The sequence below is a fragment of the Ursus maritimus genome, unplaced genomic scaffold (assembly GCF_017311325.1).
Source record: "Ursus maritimus isolate PB19 unplaced genomic scaffold, ASM1731132v1 scaffold_15, whole genome shotgun sequence".
NCBI classification, from domain to species: Eukaryota; Metazoa; Chordata; class Mammalia; order Carnivora; family Ursidae; genus Ursus; species Ursus maritimus.
The window spans coordinates 50,690,393-50,715,207 of NW_024423897.1; the positions used below are offsets into that span (position 1 = coordinate 50,690,393).

The window sequence follows — 24,815 nt, forward strand, 5'->3', positions numbered from 1 at the left end:
CCCCCCCCCCCATTTAGGTGATTCTTTTCAGACAGAACAGCTGCAAAATTCAGATCCCCACTGCAGTTACCACCGCAATACTTACACATTTGTCCTTTTCAGTGCGTCTCTCACTATTTATTTATTTATTTATTTAATTTATTTATTTATGATAGAGAGCATGAGCGTGTGTGCGTGCGTGTGCAGTTGGAGGTGGGGGGGGACAGAGAGAGAGGGAAAGAGAGAATCTGAAGTGGGCTCCGCAGCTTGATCTCACGACCCTTGAGATCATGACCTGAGCCGAAACCAGGAGTCAGATGCTTAACTGACTGAGCCCCCCAGGCGCCCCTCTGACTTGTAATTTATAATTGCTCTCCACTTCTAATCGCCAGCATGATGTTGAGTTAGAGTTTTGTTCTCTTCCCTGGTCTCTGTCCTCCTCAGGTGTCCTGGCTGGACAACCTCAGGGCTCTGGAACTTTCATCCCTGTGCTGCCCTGCATGTGGGGGTGGCACTGTTTCCGAGAAAACAACTTCTGTTACCAAAGTGTTCCCAAAGAGTTCCTTGGAAAGCGCCTGGGGGGCTGAGTCAGTGAAGTGTCTGCCTTTGGCTCAGGTCATGATCCCCGGGGGTCCTGGGGTCCAGTCCCACATCAGGTTTCCTGCTCAGTGGGGAGCCTGCTTCTCCCTCTCCCTCTGTCTTCAGCTCCCCCTGCTCCTGCTCTCTCTTTCTCTCTCTCTGTAAAATAAATAAATAAAATCTTCCAAAAAAAAGTGTTCTTTGAGAATTTTACCCAAATCCAGTTTCTTCAACGTTTGTCCATAGGTTTAGATATCTTTGTGCAACTATTCATCAATGAATGAGGTTATACCTTTGAATTATTTCAAAATATTCCAGAATATTTTTCATCATACTCAGTAAGATAGCAGGTTTGACTTATGATTCCAGTAGCCTTAAGATTATTTCTCTAGGAGTGCCTGGGTGGCTCAGTTGGTTAAGCGTCTGCCTTCGGCTCAGGTCATGATCCCAGGTCCTGGGATCCAGCCCCACATTGGGCTCCCCGCTGAGCCAGGAGTCTGCTTCTCTGTTTTTTTCTTCCCCTCCCTCCTGCTCATGTGTGCTCTCTTGCTCGCTCTCTCTCTCTCAAATAAATAAATAAATAAATAAATAAATAAATAAATAAATAAAATCTTTAAAAAAAGATTAATTTCTCTAACATTGTTATAGGATCTCTTTACCAAGGTAGACAAAGTGTAATCAATAGCTCAGAACTGCTTTTTCCCCCCCCGAAGTTCATATGGTGGCGGAAACTTTTCTGTATCACCTATAATGACAGTTCTCTGCAATTTAGAGGGTAGGGTTTACACTGAACTAAGCCATTTGAAATATTCAGAGTTGTTTGAGGAAATCGTAAGCATGGAAAAGCAGGCAATCCCAGTTGCCTGTTAGATACCTAGGGGCACCTGTCATGAAGGTAGTACAGTGGGTTGAATATATAGCATAGTGAGAGAGAATCCCAGCCCTGAGCACTGAACGCAGGCAGTTGATTTCACAGAGATAGCTTCAGTTTTGTGGTCGTATCAGAAAGCATCCTGCGATCAAAATGCTCCCTTTCAGGACGCTGACTTCAAGAATACCGTTCATTGACTGAATATACTTAAACATGAAGAGGATGATTTTCTTTGATGCCTGCCGGGTCTATTCTGACGGTCATTACTAAGTGCACGCACGTTCCAAAGGTTAGAATCATGCCACACGCATGATTCCATCTTGCCCCTAATGATTCTCAACCTCATGAAATGTGAATCAACCTGAGCTTACAAGAGTGTTTAGTTCTCAGAGATGCCCATACAAAACTAGTCTCAGCAAAATTGCTTAAATTGACATTTTCCTAGAAAAAATAATCTAGAAATGTAAATAAGTCCCAAGTTTCCATTTAAGTGTTATAAACATTTTATATAAAGCTTTTTATTCCTTGCTGCACTCCCAGTGAATGAAAATACTAGATCACTGGTAACATACATGCTTTCTGAAAAAACTTCTTTAAGAAAAAGTGTTCTCCTTTCGTGCTATTGCTTCTGTCCTGTTTTCCACAATCCAGGGCTCTTGATTCAGATTTACTGATGAGCTCATTCTCTCCTCATACACCGATGAGGCTGTGACATCAAGCAGCACTTGACGGTGTCCCAAGCCGAGGAGAAAGCTAGCCGCGCACAACACGCCATCAGGGACACACAGGGAGAGAATCAAAGTGCGCGTCCAGTGCGAGCGTTATGATGGAAATGGATGAATTAGGGAAGGAGAGGGCACTTGTTACCAAATAATGGTTTCAATTAGACTCACAAATTTTATCTTAATAAGTAGATTGGCTAAATATTTCATTTTATGTTATTCTTATTGCAAAATGCCCTTTGCAAATTTCTACCTGCATCTTCATTAAAAATGTTACTGCAAAGTCAAGACTCATAATCCTATCCATGAATTTCATTGGTGACAGGAATTTATTCACTGCAAAATGGTGAAAGGATCGCTACAGTGGGAGCCATGGTGTACAGTTAAATGCTACGGATGAATATTGTCAACTAGCAAAGCTTGGTTTTCATTCCACCACCCAGGTGTTTTATTCTTTTTTTTTTTAAGATTTTATTTATTTATTTGAAAGAGAGAGAAAGCACGAGTGGAAGGAGGGGTAGAGGGAGAAGCAGACTCTCCACTGAGCAGGGAGCCCAACGTGGGGCTCGATCGCAGGACCCTGGGATCATGACCTGAGCCAAAAGCAGATGCTTAACCTACTGAGACATCCAGGTGCCCCCAGGCGTTTTATCTTAAAAGCAATAATCCAAATAATCAAAATAAATTGAATCTTGGGAAAAATATGAGAAATCATATTATATTTCATATTAATAATGAAGGCAGCCATTTCTTCTTGCTTATGAGAGAAAGGCTTCCCAGAGCATCAGCCCCGGCACACACACCAGTCGGTCCTCCACGTCCACTGGTCATGCAAAACGGAGATTCCGGACACGAAGGAGACACAACTGCTCTACCAAGAGTAAGGATGCTTTCTGGGGGATGAATAAGCTGGAAGTAACAGAAAAAGGGCATGTTGGAAATGATGTGCAAACATAATCAGTACAAAAATGGAAACCAAAAAAATCTTTTCCAGATTTTAGACTCTTTCTATACCATTTTTCTTTAGTTGTATAATCTTGGTTTTCATCTTAAAACCAAGGTCTCTGTGACTCTGAAAAAGTAAGGTAATAACCATCCTTGGAAAGTAAAAATACTCCCTTGACATAAAATAGTGGAATTAGGAGAATGGATTATATTGTTAATTTCTCAAAGACAGTGTGGTGTTGAGATCTTAATATATGTCATTCCTTAACTATGCCCTTTTTTATCCTCACTCAAATACGTGTATTTTTTTTTAACTGGAGAAGATAGATTCTGATCTAAAAACGGTCTTTCTAAAATTCTTTCTTTTGGGGGCTTCTGGTAGGCTCAGAGCCTACGACTCTTGATCTCAGGGTTGTGAGTCCAAGCCCCACGTTGGTATAGAGATAACTTAAAAATAAAATTAAAAAAATAACATAAATATGGGGCGCCTGAGTGGCTCAGTCGTTAAGCATCTGCCTTCGGCTCAGGGCGTGATCCCGGGCGTTCTGGGATGGAGCCCCACATCAGGCTCCTCCACTGGAAGCCTGCTTCTTCCTCTCCCACTCCCCCTGCTTGTGTCCCCTCTCTCGCTGGCTGACTCTCTCTCTGTCAAATAAATAAAATCTTTAAAAACAATAACATAAATAAAATTCTATCTTTTTAAAAACGGAGCAACATTAACATAGTGAATTTCTTCAGTATGCTCAGGAATATTCCAATTTTAGTCATACTTTTCATTTGATCCCTAGTTAACATTAATTATGGTTGTTGCATTGAAATGGTTAACTGTATGTTAGATACAGACGGGCCCCTTTGCATGAAAGTCTCAACTCCCTACCACCAAAAGACAAAGAAAGCATGAGGTACCCTCAAATATTGCCAATCCAATATATAAAGAGCTTTCTATAAATTATGTTAAGCTAATAATAATTTTAAGGAAAGAGAATATGTCTGCCAGAGACAAATCTATTTTAAATATATAACATATTGCCAAGACTTTACTTTACTAGGGGTGTTGGCCATGGTGTGATCAGTTTCCTATCACGGAAACCATAACAGTCATACTTTCTGGCTGTGTCATTCTTTAATTCCTCCACGTTTGATATAGAATGAATTATCTTCTTGTTGGACCTGAAGGAGTATAGTTAACTACTACTTCATAGGCTGGAGGTTAGAAATATAAAATCACACCACTTTCTGAGTCTGCTATTATTAATTCTAATAACAAATAAGATCTGTAATAATAACAGAAAAGATCTGTATCTTTTGTTATGTTGGCCATTAACTAGCTGTGTGATCTTGGGTCAGTTTACCTTTGTTCTCGGTTTATGTAAAATGGGAATTTGGACTGTTTTTAACCTCTGAAATTCTCTAATCCAAATAAATATCCGTTTTATATTATGCGGTTCTATTATATTGTATTATGATTGTGCATTTCATATACGACAATACTGTTCTTCACCTGTAACTACTAGCCCATGTGTCACTGGTGGAAAAATGCAAAAGTAGACGGGATGAATGGTCTTCTTCATTACATCTGATCCGCTCTGAGCCAGTGACACGATTTAATGATTCATTTGTGGAAAACGATCTTACTGGGGCGCCTGGGTGGCTCAGTCAGTTGAGGTTCCTGCTCTTGATTTTGGTTCAGGTCATGATCTCAGGGTCGTGAGATGCAGCCCTGTGCTGGGCTGGGCATGGAGTCTGCTTGGGATTCTCTCTCTCTCTCTCTCTCTCTCCCCGCCTTTCCCCCCCTTAAAAAAATGATCTTACAAATACTGAAACTGAATTATGTGATCTTGGTCTTAGTGTCCTACCCAAAAATTCTTTGCATTATCAGTTTTGTCTTTTAAAGGGGTCTTTACAATTACATATATTCTTTTTTTTTTTTTAAGATTTTATTTATTTATTTGACAGAGAGAGACAGCCAGCGAGAGAGGGAACACAAGCAGGGGAGTGGGAGAGGAAGAAGCAGGCTCCCAGCGGAGGAACCTGATGTGGGGCTCGATTCCATAACGCCAGGATCACGCCCTGAGCCGAAGGCAGACGCTTAACCGCTGTGCCACCCAGGCGCCCCATACAATTGCATATATTCTAACATTTTCTAAATTAGTAACAAAATTGATGAATATAGTTTGCCCAGTTTTTCTAGAGAACCAGAAAGAAAATATATTCCCCAAATGGGACTTCATGACAAGTTACACTGATGGTCCTGGAAGAGAAAGAAAGGGTCGTTGCTATATTTGCGCATTTGATAAACCCTCTCAGAGCTCAGCTGGTGAGTTTCTGGGAAGTCCGTCCTCTTCACAGTTAATAGCTAGATGTCGCTCATTGAGCACTTAACGTGCCAGGGATGCTGCTAAGTATTTTATAAAAATTATCTCTGTGATGTTCACAGCAGTTCTACAGATTAGTAGTATTATCCCCGTTTTGCAAAATGATGCTCTGAAATGTCCAGCACGTTTCCCAGGTTATACAGAAAATAGCAGTTAGGACTCTCATTGGGGTCCAGCTACATTGAGGCTTCTGACGTTGACCGTCATGAGGTCGGAGGACACAGCACATGGCCGTCGAATGCGCATGTGCACGCGCACACACACACACGCACACTACGCAGATGCTGTCTCCATCAAGCTGTTCACACAGAGCTCTGCTTCTGTGGCTGCAGGAGAGACACTTTTCTCACGGGCCCCAGCTACCTGGAAATACACTGGCCTCGTTCTGTGTTGCCCACCTTCTCACCTTCCTGGATTTTTAATGTCAGTGGGAGCAGCTTCCAGAGATCACCACCGTGGACCACCGTCACAGCCGGCTTCCGTGCTGTGCTCGCTCTGCCTCTGTTGCTTCGCAGCTCCTTCTCTGCCCTCCTTTCCTGTCCCAGGCCGCTGGGGCTTCTGCAAGTGAACAGATCTGACGTTCTGGGCTCCTTCTTTTCTCCACCTAGAGCTTGTTCTTCCCTGGGAACTGTTCTGCCCCCCCATGGGTCCTTTCCTCTTCCCTGGCGATGTCCAGATGGCACCTTTCACGTTCTGGACCCACCACCACAACCTGACGCCTGCCTGCCCTCTCCTGGTCTTTGCCCTAAAATGCCCAGATAAAGGCTTTGTTTCTCTTGGTGAGGGGGGCTCATTTAGTGTTATCACAGCTATTTCATAATTTATTAATTATGTGGGGGTGCAAGTTGCCTTGTTACGCTGTTTGCAATGCATGCGTAGCTCCGGTCGTGCGCTCCTGCTTTCAGTTGCAAAACTTGTCAAAGGAGTTTGTTGAAGAATAAATTATCCTTCACTAGGGACATAACCTCCTAAAAGCAACAATATGGTAATATGATTTCCAAAAATATCAATAGTGCTTCCCTCCCTCCATCCCAAGCCTTCTTCTTATCTTCAAACCACTAAGTTGATTTTTTTTTTCACTCTATATATCTTTCCGGGGAGGGAAACCTCTAGAAAATTTGCTTTCGCGTCTTCTAGCAGACAGATCTTGTTCATCAGTAGAGTGGCTTCAAAGCCAGTTCCACTGTCAGGAGGATAATCTCACAATCATTCCTTCTGTGACACTCATTATCTAGGAATGTTTTCCAGATAGAACTTACGTAAGAAGTAGGGGTGCGACTTTGTGAAAACCTCACCTGCAGTCAGGGCTCCGACCATGGTCGAGGATCACACGGCAGGAGGTTTCGGCCACCGTTGTAGGGAACGGGCTGTCTCTATTGGAGTGGCAAGGCAGGATTAAGAGTGAATCGTACCGAGCTCACAGGAGTGAGAAGATGAGCCAGCTAGGAAGGGCGAGGCTTCGGGGTACGTCCGGAGTCCCCGGAGCTGAGGACCCATGCTGGTTGCCGTCCCAGTGGCCAGCTGCAGCCTTGCCATAGGCCTTTACTTCTCTGCTTGGACCACTCTCTTCTCTTCCTTAAAACGAAGGGCCTCTGAGGAGCATTCTGCCTCCTTCCAAATATGCTTTTATGAGGACAAGTTCTGAATTATGCGTGTTCAGAGCTGGAGTAGGCTGAATTTGGTCCCCAGGGGACACATTTTTCTTCTGTGCTCGCCATTCCTCTCAGAACCAGGTTGTTTTGCCTTTCTCTACTGTCTAAAGGGCTATTCCATCTCCAACAGAGGAGTTGAGTCTGTAAGGCAGGTTTCTCTCTCCAAGGCCTTAAAGGTGGCCTGATCTAGGTTGGTACCAGAATGTTAGCTCCATCCTGATCTTTTTGGATAGCTTTCTTCCAATTCCTAATCAAAACTAGAAAAAGCCAACAATTACCAGTAATCTGGGTGATTACAGTGTATGGAGACACAATGTCTCCATAGGCCTACAGCATTACAGATGTTACAGTGACCAAGGCCGTGGCCTTGGATGAGGGTGTCTTTCTCTCTGTCCATCCATTCATCCATCCATCACCCACCTTTCCTCCCTCCCTTTCCTTTCCTTTTCCTCCTTCCCTCCCTCCATCCCTATCTATCTCTCCCATGTTATAAAGAAATCATTCCTTAAGCAACATACCTTTTCCTCCTTCATCAGTGCTTTATGGAATCATCTCTCATTCATTTTAAAAATTAGCAGGTCGTGCTCATATATACATGTAGCTGATTGCCTACAGAATCACAGAGATTGTGCACTTGTGTTTAGCTGGGCACCGTGAACGTATCAACACATTAGTCACCATCTGACATCATCCTCTCTGCACCGTTTCTCACACATTTTCCAGACTCAGTGACCACGTAATGTAGTTTGCTGGCTGATGAGCTGACCCGTGGCACACCTTGGATGTCTCTGCCGTTCAGTTTCCCAGGAAACTAAGTGCAATTATCTTGAAAAGAGTCAGACTTTTTCCCCATCATTTCTTTTGCTTTGTGTTCAGAAGAGAATACAACTAAAACACCAACAGTCCAAACACAGCATCTGTTTTAGTCTTCAGTGTGATAGATCAGAAGAGCATTTCATGACCTCGGACTAGCAACATTTTGGGCCAGACAACTTTTTGTTGTGGGGGCTGACTTACAGGTTGTAGGAAGTTGAGCAACATCTCTGACCCCTAACCCTGAGAATCCAGTAGCACCATCTCCAGGAATGGCAAACAAAAATGTCTCCAGATGACCTCTGGGGAGTGGGTGGGGCAAAATCATCCTTGGTTGAGAACCACACTCGAATTAGAAAGTGAAAGTGACTTTTGGGATCCTTTCATGCTGTCAGAGCAAGTCACACACATAAAAAGAAAAAGCAAAACCAAACCTCAGGTATTGACCCAGTCTTTCTTGAGTTCTGAGTGTGTCACTAAACCGCCAAGCGACAAAGAATCAGACATCTATAAGGTCCAGCCTTGCCTGCAGAGAGCTCACAGTGAGGTCGGTCGCGGGACAGATGTGTAAACAGTTGTGGACAATAGGACTTATAGGGAGAAAATTAGTCATACTGCTGGGTGTTACACAGCCAAATCCCACTGACCACACTTTTCACTTGTCAGATAGTTTTTCTGGCATCCTGCATTCCCAGTCCCTTTTTAAAAGCTGGGCATCGGAGAAACATCTCTTGCTCATTCTCCCACCTTGGAGCCTTGCTCGAGTTGCTCCTGCCTGGAAGGTTTTAGCTCAGACTTTCGCATCTCTGAATTCTCCCTGCCATTCACAGGCCAGCCTGTCTCTTCCAGGAAGCCATTCTGGAAGCTTGCATCGGCATCTATCCACCAAACTCCCCCTATGAAACTCACAATCCCTTCCGCATGGCTCGTGGCTTAATTACATGCTGTATTGTTTGTACAGCGTGTTGCCCCCCTGCTTGCCACACATTGGTCTAATCACTCACGAGACTGTGAGCTACTTTGAAGGTGGAAACCAGATGTTATACTGGATTGTTCACAATAAAGGCTAAGCAAGTCACTCTTTGACTGCCATTGGCTTGCAAAACTCGGAGTAGCTGGAGAACTCAAAACTATTAGGAAAGGTGAGTGAAAGATAAGATGAAGGTGAAGCAGACCTCAAGCTAAAGAACGGCAGGTACTTGGTCTTCTGTCTGGCACCTTCTTTTCTGCCTAATGAACTTCCACTGATGCTTCAAAACCCCAGACATTACCTCCTCCTCTGTGCTTTCTGTGGCCTCTGATTATGCAGTATATCTCTGCTTTGATAGCATCATGTGCACAGATGCGATTGCTGGGGAGCCCCTATGGTCTTGTCCAAAGTCATACAGCGAAGAGGTGGAAATATCAGACCCTATATTCAAATCTTACCCAGAGTCTAAACTCTTTATCCAGTGTGTATCTTTCTAGGAATTAGAAAGCTGAGCAGAATTAATCTGGATAAATCGTCATCTTAGGGGTCCCCTCTCTGTTGGTTATATTTAGTTAAAAAATTAAACCCATTTCAAGTAATGTTAATAAAAGATGGCATACACCAACCAAACGAGTAATCGCTGAAAAGATTTCACTCATTTTGCTATTTTAAGGATTTTTTTGAGGGCTTAAAAATAGTCTTATTCAGGAGTGCCTGGGTAGCTCAGTTGGTTGAGTATCTGACTCTTGATTTCAGCTCAGGTCCTGGGATCAAGCCCTGTGTTGGACTCCATGTTCAGCAGGGAGTCGGCTTGAGATTCTCTCCCTCTCCTTCTGCCCCTCGTCCTGCTAGCTCTCTCTCTCTAAAATAAATAAATAAATCTTTAAAAAAGTTTTATTGAGGTATAGCTTACATATCATTAAAATCATCAATTTTTTTATGCACAATTTAGTGATTCTTAGTAAATATATTGGCTTGTGCAACCATTAGGACATTCCAATTTTAGAGTATTTCCATTACCCCCAAGAAATTTTTGTGCTTTTAAGGACAATTTGTCTTAGGACCCCTAGGTGATATGGGGAGAAGGAGATGGGGGTGTAAGAGACACAGTGGGGAAGATTACATAATAAAAAGCATTATTTGAGGGAATTATAGAGCAGAAAGGAGCTTTACAGGTGATTTAATTGAAATCTTCATTTTAAAAGTGAGGGTGAGAAGGGTCAGGAAGTTGGGGAGCTGGAATGAGTTGATGACGGACCAAGAGTCTGGTTTTCTGATTCTCAGCCTGTTGCTCCCGCAGTTACCACGATTCAGAGAATGATCAGTGAAGGGAGGGGTTCCACTCGTCTCTTGCCATTGAAAAAGCTATCCCAATACTTAGTGATTTGAAACAACCATTTTCTTTTGCTCCTGATTTTGTGGATGGAAAGGGTTCAGTTGGGTGATTTGTCTGTGATCACTGTGATATCTAATGAGGGTCTGGGATTGGAGGAGCCACTTCCAAGATAGCTTCTCATTCACATATCTAGTGCCTCCGTGCTCTTCGGTCTCCCTCTTTGCATGACCCCTTCTCATGGCTTGAGATTCTTATGGCATGGTGGTCTTGAGCTGGTCACACTTCTTAGAAGAAAAGCTGCCATGACAGTTAAAGTCTGTGCTTGGAATTATTGTAGGGTCGCTTCTGCCATATTCTGCTGGCTAAAGCATCCATTACTAAGGGAGTGGAGAAACGGATGCTCCTTCTTGACAGGGATGGGCAAGGCCACATGGCAGAAGAGCATGTGGGATGGGATACATTGTGTCCCTCTTCGGGAAACACCAGATGCAAGAGCAGAGCCAGGCAGGTAAGCCCCTCGGAGACATCCTGTCATCTTCAGACGTGGTTCTTCCTTGTGATTGTCTAATAGTCATTGCCTGAGAGGATAAAACTCAAACTCCATAGCCAATCCTGGGAGCCCCTCAGGAGCTGGCTCCCATCACTTGCCCACATGGACTCTACTCTCCAGCAACAATAAAAATTTCACTGTTTTCCAGACCTATCAGCTCCTTTGCACATGCTTTTTCCTGTCTGTCTTTCCCATCTCTCCCCACGTCTTCAGCGTACCCTCCACTGAGCAGACAACTTCTTGCCCATCCTTGCAAACTCAGCTCACCTGTCACCTTTTGTGTTTCTTTTTAATGCTAATAAGTGATTCCCATAAGAACAGGATTTTTCCTCAGCCTGTAACTGCTGTAGGGCCTGGCATGTACCAGGCGTCTGGCAAGTATATGTTGAAGGGATACATTTATACACATCAGAAATTTAAAGCAGGTGCAGTTCTGTGCACACCTTTATGTTGGTGGTGTCATCTCATGGTGAGGCTTCCCTGGCCAAGAACAGAGGCAATGCCAGGTTCCATGTAATAGATACTGTGCATTCAGTACCTAGTGTGATGGGCTGTGTTCTCCCTGTTCCTGACTCTGCCACTTCCTGACTTCATGGTCTTAGGGCCACTCGTTTAGTCCCCAGAACCCAATTAAGGAAGGAGAGCAAAGCATGGAGTGTCAGTACACAATTATTCTGAGATTCCATGTCAAATGTCATGTTATAGAGAAGAACACTGAGATCCTTATAAGAATAATTCACTTGTTCTTAGAGCCAATTCACAGCTGTCTGTCCCAGCACCTTAGGCTGCCTCTCCATAGCTAAGAGAAAGCCACTTTGTTAAGACTGCATAAATTCCACGGAAGAGGTGATACACCCCATTCTCTGGTCCCTAATTACCGAGGGCAGTGTTCTGACCACCAGAACGTACAGTGTTTGGGTGACATGAGCTCAAGTATTTCAAATGGGAAGATAGTTGCTTTCCATGAAAATTCTGCTCCAAAATCAAGATAGAAAACAGCAACCGGGGCGCCTGGGTGGCGCAGTTGTTAAGCGTCTGCCTTTGGCTCAGGGCGTGATCCCGGCGTTCTGGGATCGAGCCCCACATCAGGCTCCTCTGCTGGGAGCCTGCTTTTTCCTCTCCCACTCCCCCTGCTTGTGTTCCCTCTCTTGCTGGCTGTCTCTCTCTCTTCAAATAAATAAAAATAAAATCTTTAAAAAAAAAAAAAAGAAAACAGCAACCGTCCACTGAGAGTTTAAACAAGCTTTAGCAAAGGTAGCTTTCAACTCTTTGTGGAGAAAACACGTGAATATGTTTATGACCACCTACTAATTACTTAGATAGAAATCTCCTGGGGAATCTGTGTTTCAACATAATTAATATCGAATATTGAGAAGAGTAATGAACTAGAAATGGATTATATACAGACACACTTGATTCATATGGGGCAAAATCCTGTGACTAAGACTAACTCTATTAGTTGGCACTTGGAGCAGATTTCCCTGATTTAAAATAACGGATAGCACCTGCTTTTGTTACAGAAAGAATTAACACAGAGAGGGAAAAAGCAATATAAATTCTTGAACACTGAAGCGCTAAAGTGTATTTTTATCTTAACTTTTGGACTGTTAAATGTGGATTAACAAGCCTTTGACAATGATGAAAATCTATAACAATCAAAACAATTGAACAAGAGAGAACATTGAGAGATGAGATTGGGAATAGTTCTGGAAGAATTAAGAGGGGAAAAAAAAGGGAAGAATCAATATGTTTTATCTTAAGTGACATCCGGAATCTTTGGTATTTCTCATGGACTCTGTGGCTTATAGTGGCTAAAGTAATGCTTGTTAGTTCAAAAGCTGTTGCCTCTGTTAATTGTCATTTGAGGGATTTTTCTCAGACAAAACCTTCCCATTAAGGATATTCATCTCTTATAAGAAAACTTTTCACACCTCCTATTCCTTTGATCTACCGTTGTCCTGTGAGTCTGGAGACAGATAGGATATTCTTCAGGACTTAGTTTCCTATTCCAAATATTTGGCATCGAGATAAAGGGCAGCTTTTATTCCAGGGTTTTTTCTGGATGTTTCTATAGAAGGCTCATCTCACTTGTGTAGTTAGCATCCTGCTCCCCAGCCGTTCACAGATGCCCTCCCATGTAGCATCCCTATCCACTCCACATCTCTGGGCTCTGCTAGTTTTGCTTCTCAGTAACCAAACATTCACTTTAGATTCATTTCTATCACCCTCCTCTGCCCCTGCCGAAACTAAATGTTAACTTTGCAGACTCTCTGGTCACATTGGCCTACCTAGCTTTGGATTTGTGGTCCCTTTGCTGCTCTCTATGGCCTTGGATCAATTTTATCTTTGTCCCAATTCATCCAGGACTTTGTTCTCCTGACCCAAAGTCAAAGTGCAGCCTTGCCTATTCTACTATGTCTAGCACAATCGAGCCTAGTTGCCATGAAGAAAACTGGGAAAAACCTCCTTACCGGAGTGAAGTCTTAGAGGCCATCTTCTCCCAGGGGCTTTATTCTGGGGAAAGAAAATTTCTCTCCTACTTTGTTTAATCTTAGATCCCAGACACATAGTCCTTGACAGTCATCCTAGGAAGCCTCATCTTGAGGTGCTCAGTTTCTTCTCCTTGAGTTGCAAACCATATTGAGTACAATCTTTGTAGTCCTGGAGTACGGCTTGTCAAACCTCTTGGGATTTCCAGGTTTCTGGAAGAAGCAAACTTTGGTGGGTGCTCTGAGTGCTGTACAATAATATGAAACCCTCAGGACATCCCCTAGCACACATGGGGAGCTGCCCGTCCACTTCTCTGCTTTTCTGTTGGTCACGTGATCTGGTTCCAAGCATTTTAATTAAACAAAATGATGTTCCGTGGCCTCACGGGATATGCATTATGACTAGCCAGGGGAATGGTGGGAAAGATTGTTCCCTACAAGAAAGTAAGTCCAGAGGGTTTTCTGCTGAACTCTTGTGGAAATTGCAACCAACAATTTGGAGATTTGTTTTTCTTTTTAATCACTGTGAGTTAAAATTAGATTGATAAAGTCAACTGATTAGTGATCATTCTAAACAGTGGCCTCTGATTTAAAACTGTAAACAGTAACAAGAAACCATTGTTTTTCTGATACTATTTTCTTCTGCTTTAACTGTAGAACCTAAATTTGAGGAGAACAATTATCTGAACGACAGTGAGTCTTCATAAGTGCCATTTGTTTAGGTCTTCTTTAATTTCTTTTAGCAGTGATTTGCAGATTATCTTTTAAAAATTTTAGTCCTAAGTAATTTATGATTTATGGTATTTTTTATGTAGTATTGTTTTTTGGTAATTTATTTTCCAACTTTTTGCTCTTGGTATTTTACACAATTGATCTTTGTTTATTGACCTCATATTTTGAGGCTTTGATAAATTAACTTCCTAATTCTGTTAGGTTTTCTTATAGATTCCCTAGGATTTTCTACATAGATAATCATGTCATCTACAAATAGAAATAATTTTGTAGTTCTTCCTTTACAATCTTTATACCTTTTTTTTTTTTCTTGACTTATTCTATTGACAGGACTTCTCTAGTGAATAGGAGTAATAAGGGTGAACATCTCTACCCAGTTCCTGATCTTAGGGAAGAAAGCATTCTCTTTCTTCCCACCTGACCATGATCCTAGCTTTAAGTCTTTTGTAGATGCCCTTTTCAGGTTAAGAAGTTTTCTTTCTGTTCCTAGTTTTCATCTTGTATGAGTGTTGGTCGTATAATTTTACTGCATCTTTTAAAAGGATCTTTTTCTTTTATTTTTTAGTTTCTTAATGTCATTAATTACATTGATCAACACTTTATTATATCAACATTTCAACCCTAGGATAAGCCCCACTCACTCAGGATGCATTATTCTTTTTATACACTGCTACATTTGATTTGCTAATATTTTGTAGAGGATTACTTTTTCATTTATGCTCACAGGGAATATTAGTCTGGAATTTTTTTATAATTTTCTTTTCTTTTTCAGGTTTTGGTATCAGGGTTTTGCATCACCTCATAAAATAAGTTGGGGAATATTCTGTCCTCTTTTATTTCTGATAGAGTATATGTAACTTTGATATTATTTTTTTAAAATGTTTGATAAAATTCTCTAGTAAAACCATCTGGTCCTTGAGGTGTTTGTTCATTTGTTTGTGGAAGGCTTTTAAGTTTAACTATTTTGTAAAGGGTTAGTCATGCATTCTATTTCTTCTTGAGTCAGTTTTGGTAAGTTACATTTTTCAAATAGTTTATCTATTTCATCTGTGTTATTGAATTAATTGGCATCAGGTTGTTTATTATATCCCTTATTACTCTTTTTACCTGAAGGAGCAGTCATTTCATATCTCCTTTTTTATTTCTTCATTGGCCTTACTAGAGTTTTACCAGTTTTTCTTAATTATTTTAAAGAAGCAGTTCCATGTTTTCCTATGTATTTTCTCTAAGTTGTTTAGATTTCACCTTTCTCAAAAAAAAAAAAAAAAAGATTTCACCTTTCTCAGGCAAAGCAAATTTTTTTGCCCTAACTTTTATTTCAGCTCTTACAAGTTTCTGAAGATGCTTTTCTAGCAGAGAAGACCCATACCAAAGCATGAAATCATGTTTAATATGCAGCCTATAAATACAACTCTACAAAGAATGGGCATATAATTAACTGAATGTTGTAGCCTCATGTCAGATTGATTTCACACAGAGATGTTTTCTGCCAGCATTTCAAATCCCAACTTATAGTGGTTCAATTTAAATGCTATCTAAGATGATTGAAAATAGGTTTTAGCTAAATTCATTTTTCTGAAGAGGACATTTCTTAAGAGCGGGTGTTTGCTCTTGTGACACTGGTAAGTAATCCCACCTGTCATACTGCATGCTATAAATCATCATACTACAAATCTATTAGCTTATGATTCATATCTAGCCTGCCTTTTAAAAACAAAGGTGAAACAGTACTTTAGAATGAAGGATTTAATGCACACTGAAAGAATCTACTTTCTTTGAGTTCAATTTCATTCCCTCTGAGCGTGTGTTATTTTCGGGGAGGAAGTTGGGTTCTAAATTGAGAAGGTGCATTAACTATTTCAGACAATGGAATGACAGGTGCATCTTTCTAAATAGCTTCCTGGAGGCCTGATGGAGTGTATGCCTTTCTCCAGTTCTTATCTTACCGGCTGGAAGTGATTTATATGAGATGACTTGGTCTTACCTTGGCTTGGGCTCCCATCATTTCTTCAAAGAAAATTCCCAGCTTATTCTTTCATCCTTTTTTCTCTGAAGGAGGTTATAAATCTCTGTTAATTAGTTAGATTTCGCTGGAAAAGGGAACCATTTTGCCATGGTTTCAAAGAAGTCTGTGGTAATTATTAGGGTAGTTATTTAATTTCCCATGAAGAATGACACACCGACATTGACCCTCACACACAGTGGTACCCAATTCTGGGCCATGTGTCTTTTTAGGACTGGTGGACCTTACTTGGTGCATCTCTGAACAGCTGTGTATAATGAGAATATTAAATAATTTCCAATGTGAATTTATTTAATTCTTTTCAAACTTCAGTAAGGTAAAAGAGATCTATCTCCTTGAGATTGTCTTCTTTATGTTAATAATATTCATTTAACAAACTGCAATTTTCAGACTGACGAAGTATTTGAGAACGCCAGTTAGAAAATGATTGGACCCATTTCGCTGGCACTCTGCTCTGCTCAACTGCCTTTTGCGTATGTTGACTTTTCTCTAACTGTACAACCACCTTTCAGAGAGGTATAATTATGCCCAGTTTGTTTTTGCTTTCAGATGTAGGACGTGTCAGTTTATGTAAGTGGAGAGAAGGGCATTTTAGAAAGAACTTGGGCTTTGGAAACAGATCGGAGTTTAAATTCTCACTTCTCTACTCATTGGTGGTTTGGCCAGAGCTGGGACTTGATCCTGTAGGAAGGACAGAATGGATGTGCAGAGAATGAGATTGTGGCCGTCAGATAGATGATGGAAACTGAAGTCAGGATACCAAGGAGTCAAGCATCTTCTGGGTGAGACTCAGCTTCTGCCTTCATGAAACTCACAGTCTGTGGACAACAGGGAGATAATCATCTGGGATGCAAGAGAGAAATCTGCACCAAACAGAAATATAAACAGTGGATTATCAGGTCCAGACAGAGGGATTCTGCACGAGGAGAGGAGGGGACAGCTTTTTAGAAGAGTTGGCATGAAAGCCAGTTATGGATGGGCGAGAGATTTCCACCTGTGAGAAAAGGGAGAAGGGCATGGCATGCTGAGAAAGGAACACGCTCAAAGGCAGAGAGGGACCAAAATGAAAAGTACATGGCATTCGGGATAATACAGGGAGGCAGATTAAGCAGAATTGGGGAGCGTACATGTTCCTCCCTCCTTCCCTTTCTCCTTCCCTTCCTCCCTTCCTATTTCCTTCCTTCCCTCTCCTCCTCATCACATCCCTCTATCCCTTCCTTTCATCCTTCCTGCAATAGTTCTATGCCAGGCACTGGGAATATGTACTGAGCCACATAAGTAGCCCTCCTTCACGGGGCTCCTTTCATTAGGAATGTAGACTTGGGGGTGCCACTCAGGATCAGGGAATGACTCATGGCTAGCAGTCCAGCTGGAAAGCTATTTCAGGAGACCAGAGAAGACAGACTTGAAGCTGTTCCCAGGAAAACTGTGGTGTCACTGCAAAGATGGGGTGTATGTAGTTAATGAGCTTGTCATCAGAGCTCAGTAGAATTATTATATAGTACAGTTGACCCTTGGATGACACAGGTTTCAACCATGTGAGCCCACTTATACATGGATGTTTTTGGATAAATCCAGTATAGTACTGTAAGTGTATTTTCTCTTCCTTATGATTTTCTTCTCATTACCCCCCCAACTTACTTTATTGTAAGAATACAGCATATAATACATATAACTTACAAAATATGAGTCAGTCGACTGTCTATGTCATTGCTAAGGTTTCTTTTCTCTGTAAGATTTATTTATTTAATTGAGAGAGAGAGAGAGAGAGTGTGCAGACACATATGGTGGGGGGGGAGGGGCAGAGGGCAAGACTCCCCAAGCAGACTCCCTGCTGAGCTCGAGCCCAAGCCTGATGTAGGACTTGATCTCACAACCCTGAGATTATGACCTGAGCCGAAATCAAGAGCCACATGTCAACTCAAGAGCTACCCAAGCGCCCCTGTCATTGCTAAGGTTTTTGGTCAGCAGTGGGCTACTAGTAGTTATGTTTGGGGGAATTCAGAAGTTATACATGGATTTTTGGCTGTGTGGGTAGTTGGCACCCCTAACTCCTGTGTTGTTCAAGGATATATAAATATATAACATAAATATAATATAAAAGCATGAACCTAGGAGCCAGACTGCCTGGGTTAAATCTCAGCTTTCGTCCTTACTAGGTGTGTAACCTTGGGCAAATTGTTTGACCTCTCTCTGCCTCAGCTTACTTGTCTTTAAAATGGGGATAATAATAGTACTTTCCTCACAGAAATTTTGCGGGGATTAAATGAATTAAATGAATTTTAAAAAACTCTCAGAAAAGTGCCTGGGACATACTGGCCCTATATAAATATAGGCTGTAATTATTAAATTGCTTCTATACACCAAATGAGGATGAAATTTCAGAAGAGGAACCACTTGGTCCCATTTTTGCTAACAATACATCCAATGGTTTGTGTAGAAGTGAACATCTTTTCAGGAAAATAAAAGTGAAACATATTCAAATATTATGGAAAGAAATAAATAATAGCAATTATTTAGAGTCAATCTGCTTATTGGTATAGTACCTTCCCAAACTTGGAAAGAAATTTAAATAAATACATACACACATACACATACATACACCCATACATGTATACATACATCCATACATATTAAGTTTTAGAGGTGAAAAGTATGTTCAGCAGTTGACAAATTCTGTTCAAGATTTAGAAATATCTCACAGACTGAAATCCAGGCCTTGGATACCATTGGGATAGAGAGAGAAGCCCCAAGAGACTCATCTTCTATTTTTATTGTCTAAGCTAATGGTCCATTAACACATCTTCTTGAGGCTGAGCCCGTTAGATAATGTGTACTTCCCAGGGCAAAGACGCCAGGTGGGTGTTTCCTAGTGGTGGAAAGCAGCATTATTTTTCCTAGGGGAAGAATGTGAACAATCCCACTTTTTTTCGCGTAATGGTAACAGTAAGAAAGAGCATTATATAATGGGCAAAGAAATTACCAAGATGATATCAGCGTTCAGAGGGAAAATCCCTATGTTCATAATCAGTTTAATGATTTGGGTTTCAATAATGGTTTGCCCTCATTAGCTATTCAGTGAAATGGTGCTAATTTTAAGGTTCCTCAGTGTATGAAGAACATCGATGCGCTTTCAGACACATTGGCGCATTTGCATTATTACCGGAATGATATAAAACCAGAAATTTCAGGGAGCTTATTATAGATTTTGAGCCGTTTATCCTTCTTGAGACATAAGCTTCAAAAATCTCAGATTATTTCCTATCTCTACCACAAAAAATAATTTCTATGATAATTATATATAAGCATCTCAGTGTACTGAAATTGAGAGTTGTTCTCTTTTTTTCCCTAGTTTTCTGAACATAATTTTAAAATACATTAATTCTAACCTGCCAGGTATTTGAATTTTAAGCCGTTTTAAATTTGGTGTCATCAAACACGTGTGAAACATCAATGTTTCTTATTCCTGGTGAGTCTGTCCCTTCGCTCATTCTCCTTCCCTGGCACAGAACAGCTAAGCCTTGTGCTTCAGAAGCTTCCTCGCCCAGTGTGGCCGGCAGTCATGCTGACTCTCAGATGTGAATTACCGCAATTTCCTGTGTCCCAGGAGACACCTCAACTTCATCCATCTGTCCTGGCCAGTTCACCAAACTCCCAAGTGGTTAGTAGGACCTCACCATATAGCCTATGGCCACCATGTTTTTCTCAGTTGGCATGCAGGCAGTCTTGGATCAATTAATTAGTAAGCCTAATTGAAGCTAAATTAATTAGTTGTACAATATCGAGCTGTCCAAATTTAACTCCACTAAAATTACAGAATGAATGTGCAACATAAAGGATTTCTGGAAAAGGAAGGTAGATATTAGTAAGACCATTCTTTTTTTAAAATAATTTTTAAAAAGTATTTTTATTTATTTACTTGAGAGAGACCACGAGAAACAGACCCCCGCTGAGCAGAGAGCCCTACAGAGGGCTCGGTCCCAGGACCCTGAGATCATGACCTGAGTCTAAGGCAGATGCTTAACCAACTGAGCGACCCAGATGCCCCATACCATTCGTGATAAATCCTTCTTACTCACTGCTGCTCACCCAAGACTCCTGTGATTCATTCAGGCTTATATATTTTGAAACATATTGTTCACCATGTGAAAATCTCTCTCTCTCTCTCTCTCTCTCTCTCTCTCTCTCTCACACACACACACACACACACACACACACACACACACAACTTGTGTACCTTTGCCCCATAAGTTTAAAAGTATGCTTTGTTTTCATCTATCCGATGTGATTAATAAATTGATAAAGAGTAACATAATGCGTATAGACGTGATAGCATCCGTCTGGGATGGATGTTCGCTGGAAGGAGTTTTCTTGTTGCTTACCATGTTGTATTTAATGCAAATTTCAACGAGCAGTGAGACTAAACAAAAACAACAAAGAGTAACACCTGACCCTTGTTCGGTGACACCAAATTTAAAATGGCTTTAAATTCAGATGCTTGGCACTTTGAAATTAATGTGTTTAAAATTATGTCAGGAAACTCGTAAAAGAAAAAAAAACAACTTCAAATGCATGCTTGAAATAAATTGATTCCGTTGTAATGATAAGATAATATTGACAAATTTAATTATTATTCATCCAGAATTGTAAAAGCAAAAGCCATTTTTCAGTAAATGAATCTGCATGTTAAAATCGTTAGAAATACCCTTCTTGTAGGACTCCACCAAACTGTCATTTGGTTCTGAAATTTTTAAAGGAAAAATAAATGACTTTAGAGAATTAAATATTTCAAATTCATTTTGCTATTTAATCTTTAACAAATGTAGAATTTAACAATATCCATGAATATGCAAGGTAAAGGGCACATTTAAATATGATACGTAAATTATTTATGATGAGAGACCGAAGTGGTAAGGGAGAGAGGGAAGGGTAGGAATGCACATATTCAGACTTAAAGGTAAGTAAAGAGTTTAAGGAAATATCAGATTCACCCAGTGGATACTGATTGTTCACGCTCATTTGTTTTTAAAGCTTATTTAAACTGTTGAGGAATCCTTTTGACAAGCCATATGTTGCAGCAGCCAGAGCTCTTTCACACAGAATGAAATTGTGCAGGTTGTTTTGAGTTTCACTGTTTACTGACAAACCATAATAGCAATTCTACTTTTGTTTCTGTCTCAGTTATGCAAAAGGGAGAACATGACTAATTAATTCTTTCAAGTTGATAACACCCTTGAAAGACTTTTGATCATTTGTACTGTAAAATCCTCCCAAATACTGATACTTAGGATACCAAATTATTCTCCCCATTGAATAGTGTGGTACTTACGCAGTTGGTGAATTTCAAAGATACTCCGTTTGTTTACAAATTCTAAATCTTGACAAAAATGGCTTCACAGATTACCCATTAGATAAAGTTCAGTAATATCTCAGTATATGAAATGTACCAATAACAGATAACGTACAATCTTAGAGCTCCCCTATAATTCTAGTGTGTTACTTTAACGACTTTTTCACTGCTGTTCTTATGTAACTTGTTTCTTACATATTTTTTTTTTTTGCAAAAACAAGAGACAGTTCCCCTTTTTGCAGTAGCCAAATGTGTTAAAGAGCAAAATAAGTTTCCAAATAGAGGAATCTTCAACACATACCTTTGGAGTGTATTTAATTTCGTGCAGGCGTGAAAGATAATAATGTGATCCCAGGTACTAAATATTCTTCAGCCATTTACTCTCAGTACTGTTATCTGGAATAAAACTAGATTAAATTTACAGAACGGTGAATTACTGAAAATAATGAAGCTAAGGCAATTCATTACTCTTTATCTGCTTGTCTATTTTTTATAGCCTGGATGAAGTGAAAAAATTCATTTGGGGTCTGATCAGATTGAAAAGGGTCTAACATGATGGAGAGAAACATGGGGCTGAAAATGTGTTCTTTTTTTTCTTTTTAAATTAAACAGCACCTTTTTCTCACATGCCTCTGTTTTTCTTTTAGTGGCAAAGCATTTCTATAACACTGGTTGAGAAAGTTCAGATGATTGCTGTAATCCTAGGATCCCTGTTCTTAATAGCGAGTGTGACCTGGCTCCTCTGGTCAGCCTTCAGCCCCTATGCAGTGTGGCAGAGGAAGGACATCCTTTTTCAAATCTGCTATGGAATGTATGGTTTTATGGATCTAGTGTGCATAGGTAAGACCATGACGTTAAACATTAACTGTCAGTAATCCATTTCTTGCAGCTATTATATTTTCACCAGTGGGATCTCATATAGAATGTTGTGGGTCATGTGATCTTGGTTCTCCAGCTACTTAACTGTCTGGGGTGTCACAATCTGGCCACTTCCCTCAAAAAGCATAGCATCTATCTTCCCAAGGAGTCTGAAAAAATGAACAGGATAATGGCCATTTAAAGTGACTTATTTTGCAATGGAAAGGAAGGAGTGGAAGAAATGATTGGGGGTGGGGAAAATAAGGACAGTCATTTATTTCTGCGGGATGAGAGCAAATCAGCCCCTCTTCAGAAAGCCCTGGAAGCACTGACAGATGCCGGTGGTGGTCTTGTGCATTTGGGGAGAGGACCGACAGACCCCTGGAGGGCTTACCTCGTGGCGAGTGACTCAGGCTTCTCTAGCACATACAGTGCTCCTGGAAGGGGTGGGGACCAGGGGTCAGTTTTCCTTTCTGTCTTGGGTTTCTTTGTTTTGCTTAATAAATTCAGTGGCTTAGAAGAAAAAAAAGGATCAGACATTTTAGCTTAAACAGATCCTACCAAAAAAGGTTACTTACAAGTTTCTCTTGGCCGGTCTGCTGTTTCCCCAGTACCATGAGAAAACGGAAGTCGGTTCATGCAGCGTTGATGTGGTGTGCGTGAGGTGCCTGCCACTGGCGCTGGGATGGTGTCTGGCTGGCCATGGGGGCGGGGACGTAGAGGGGCCACAGGGTCTCGAGGAGACTTTCTCTGCTCCCATGTGCGTTGCAGCTTCGTGGGCTGTAAAGAGAGGTGAGAGAGGCAGCCATGGTTTACAGCGGTGGTTCTCAAAAGTGTGGTCCCGCTGCTGCTTTTTAAGAGAGGTGCATTCTCAGGCCCCACCCCATCTGCCAAATCAGAAATTTCAGGGTTAGCGCCCCCCTCCGGCCATCTGCGCATCACAGCCCACGGAAATCCCATGAGCACGCTGAAGCTTGGGAGCCCCTGGTTTCAGGGAACGGTGCGACTTAGGGTCCAGTGACTTGGTTTCCAGGCTGGGGCTCTGCTGAGACTTGTCACCTCTGTTTGTCCATGTCCCGTTTCCTCTCCCATGAAGACGGAAATAATAATCCCTAGCACGCAGGCCTAAATAAAGGAAATAATGATTATAAACAATTGTGTTATTAATTGGAAGTTATAAATGAAATGTATTTAAATAAGTCACAAATATTAAAATAGTTTAAATCATTTAAATTCATGCCTCTACTCACCAGAGCCTTAATTTAACTAGAAGTTTTAATATTCTCAGTGACTTTTCTAAAAGAGCTCTATAAATTTTAAAATAGGATTAGCCTGAATTTCCTCTCCTTTCCTTCCTCCCTTGCCACTAGTACAAGACTAATAGGAAAGAAAACGATCACATTTCAGGCCGGGAAGGAAAAAAGTGGTGGTGGGGGAAAATGTCATGAATAATATGTAAACTGAGCAGATGTTGCCTGAATAATTGAGCTAATCATGTATACGAACAATTTGCATTAAATGTGATAATGCACTTATAAGCATTTAGAAACGCTAAGTCTCTATACAAATATGGTCTCCAGGGTATTGCTCTAAATAAAGGAGAGTCACAAAATTGTTCTACAAATTCCTTAGTAAGTTCAGAGAGAGATTGTATTTATTCGGTCTTTCAACATCAATGTTATACAATGTGGTATTCCAGAACACTGCTATGAAAAGGAGAGATGAAAAACAAAGGAGTCATTAGGCTTCCAGTCCAACCTTGAGGGAAGGAGTCCAGTTGACTCTGATATCATTGCAACACTAAAGAGGAACATGTACACACACACACACACACACACACACACACACACATTCTGGTTAGGAACTCACTTTCCTGGTTTTCACAGTTTGCATTTGGTGCTGAGTTACTAGGTCTTAAATTTTGATTGCTAATGCCAGTCTTTTAATCAAAATTATTAAATTTTGGTTTTAAAAAGCACATGCATATGAGCTAATGATTTCTTGGCAGAATATGACCTATTCGGGCTTCCCTTTTGAAATGTGGGTATTTGCCCATTTTATAAAGTTAAGTTTCTTGGGAACAAAAAACCAATTGATATTTTCCTGGCTTACACTTTGGAGAATGAATTTTTATTGACATTTTAAATATTGACAGTACCTTTCATTACATTTTGACTCATTAACTCCAAATCTCATCATTTAAGAATGTATTTGTATTTCGAAAAATGTTAAAGAATTCAGATAGAACAGCATTATTCATGTCACTTGGTAATCACATTAATTGGTCTATTTGGGCCCAGAGAAAATCTTACTCTTTTCTCAAGAAGTTGGAAACCTTCTATAATCAAGTTAGCAAATACACGTAGGCTATCGATAGCCAACTGGATCATAGCCAGTAATAGGTCCCGCTGACATTTCAAATTAATTCAAATGTCTGTTAAATTAAATGTAGACAGTAACAAAGTAGATTACATTGATTATACCTCAAATACCCCTCACGACAGAACTTAAGTGTCTGAGAGGGTGGACAGCACGTTTACGACTTTGGGTCCAGTTTGCTCAGCTCAGATC

General features: G+C 40.8%; 1 protein-coding gene across 1 annotated transcript in view; it reads left to right on the forward strand.

Moving 5' to 3' along the window:
* MARCHF11 (membrane associated ring-CH-type finger 11) overlaps positions 1–24,815 on the forward strand; it is a 95,658-nt gene that overhangs the window by 51,153 nt on the left and 19,690 nt on the right. Inside the window, exon 3 of the mRNA XM_008689917.2 lies at positions 22,034–22,226. Within this exon, the coding sequence (XP_008688139.2) occupies positions 22,034–22,226 (193 nt within the window). The remainder of the gene's footprint in view (positions 1–22,033; positions 22,227–24,815) is intronic.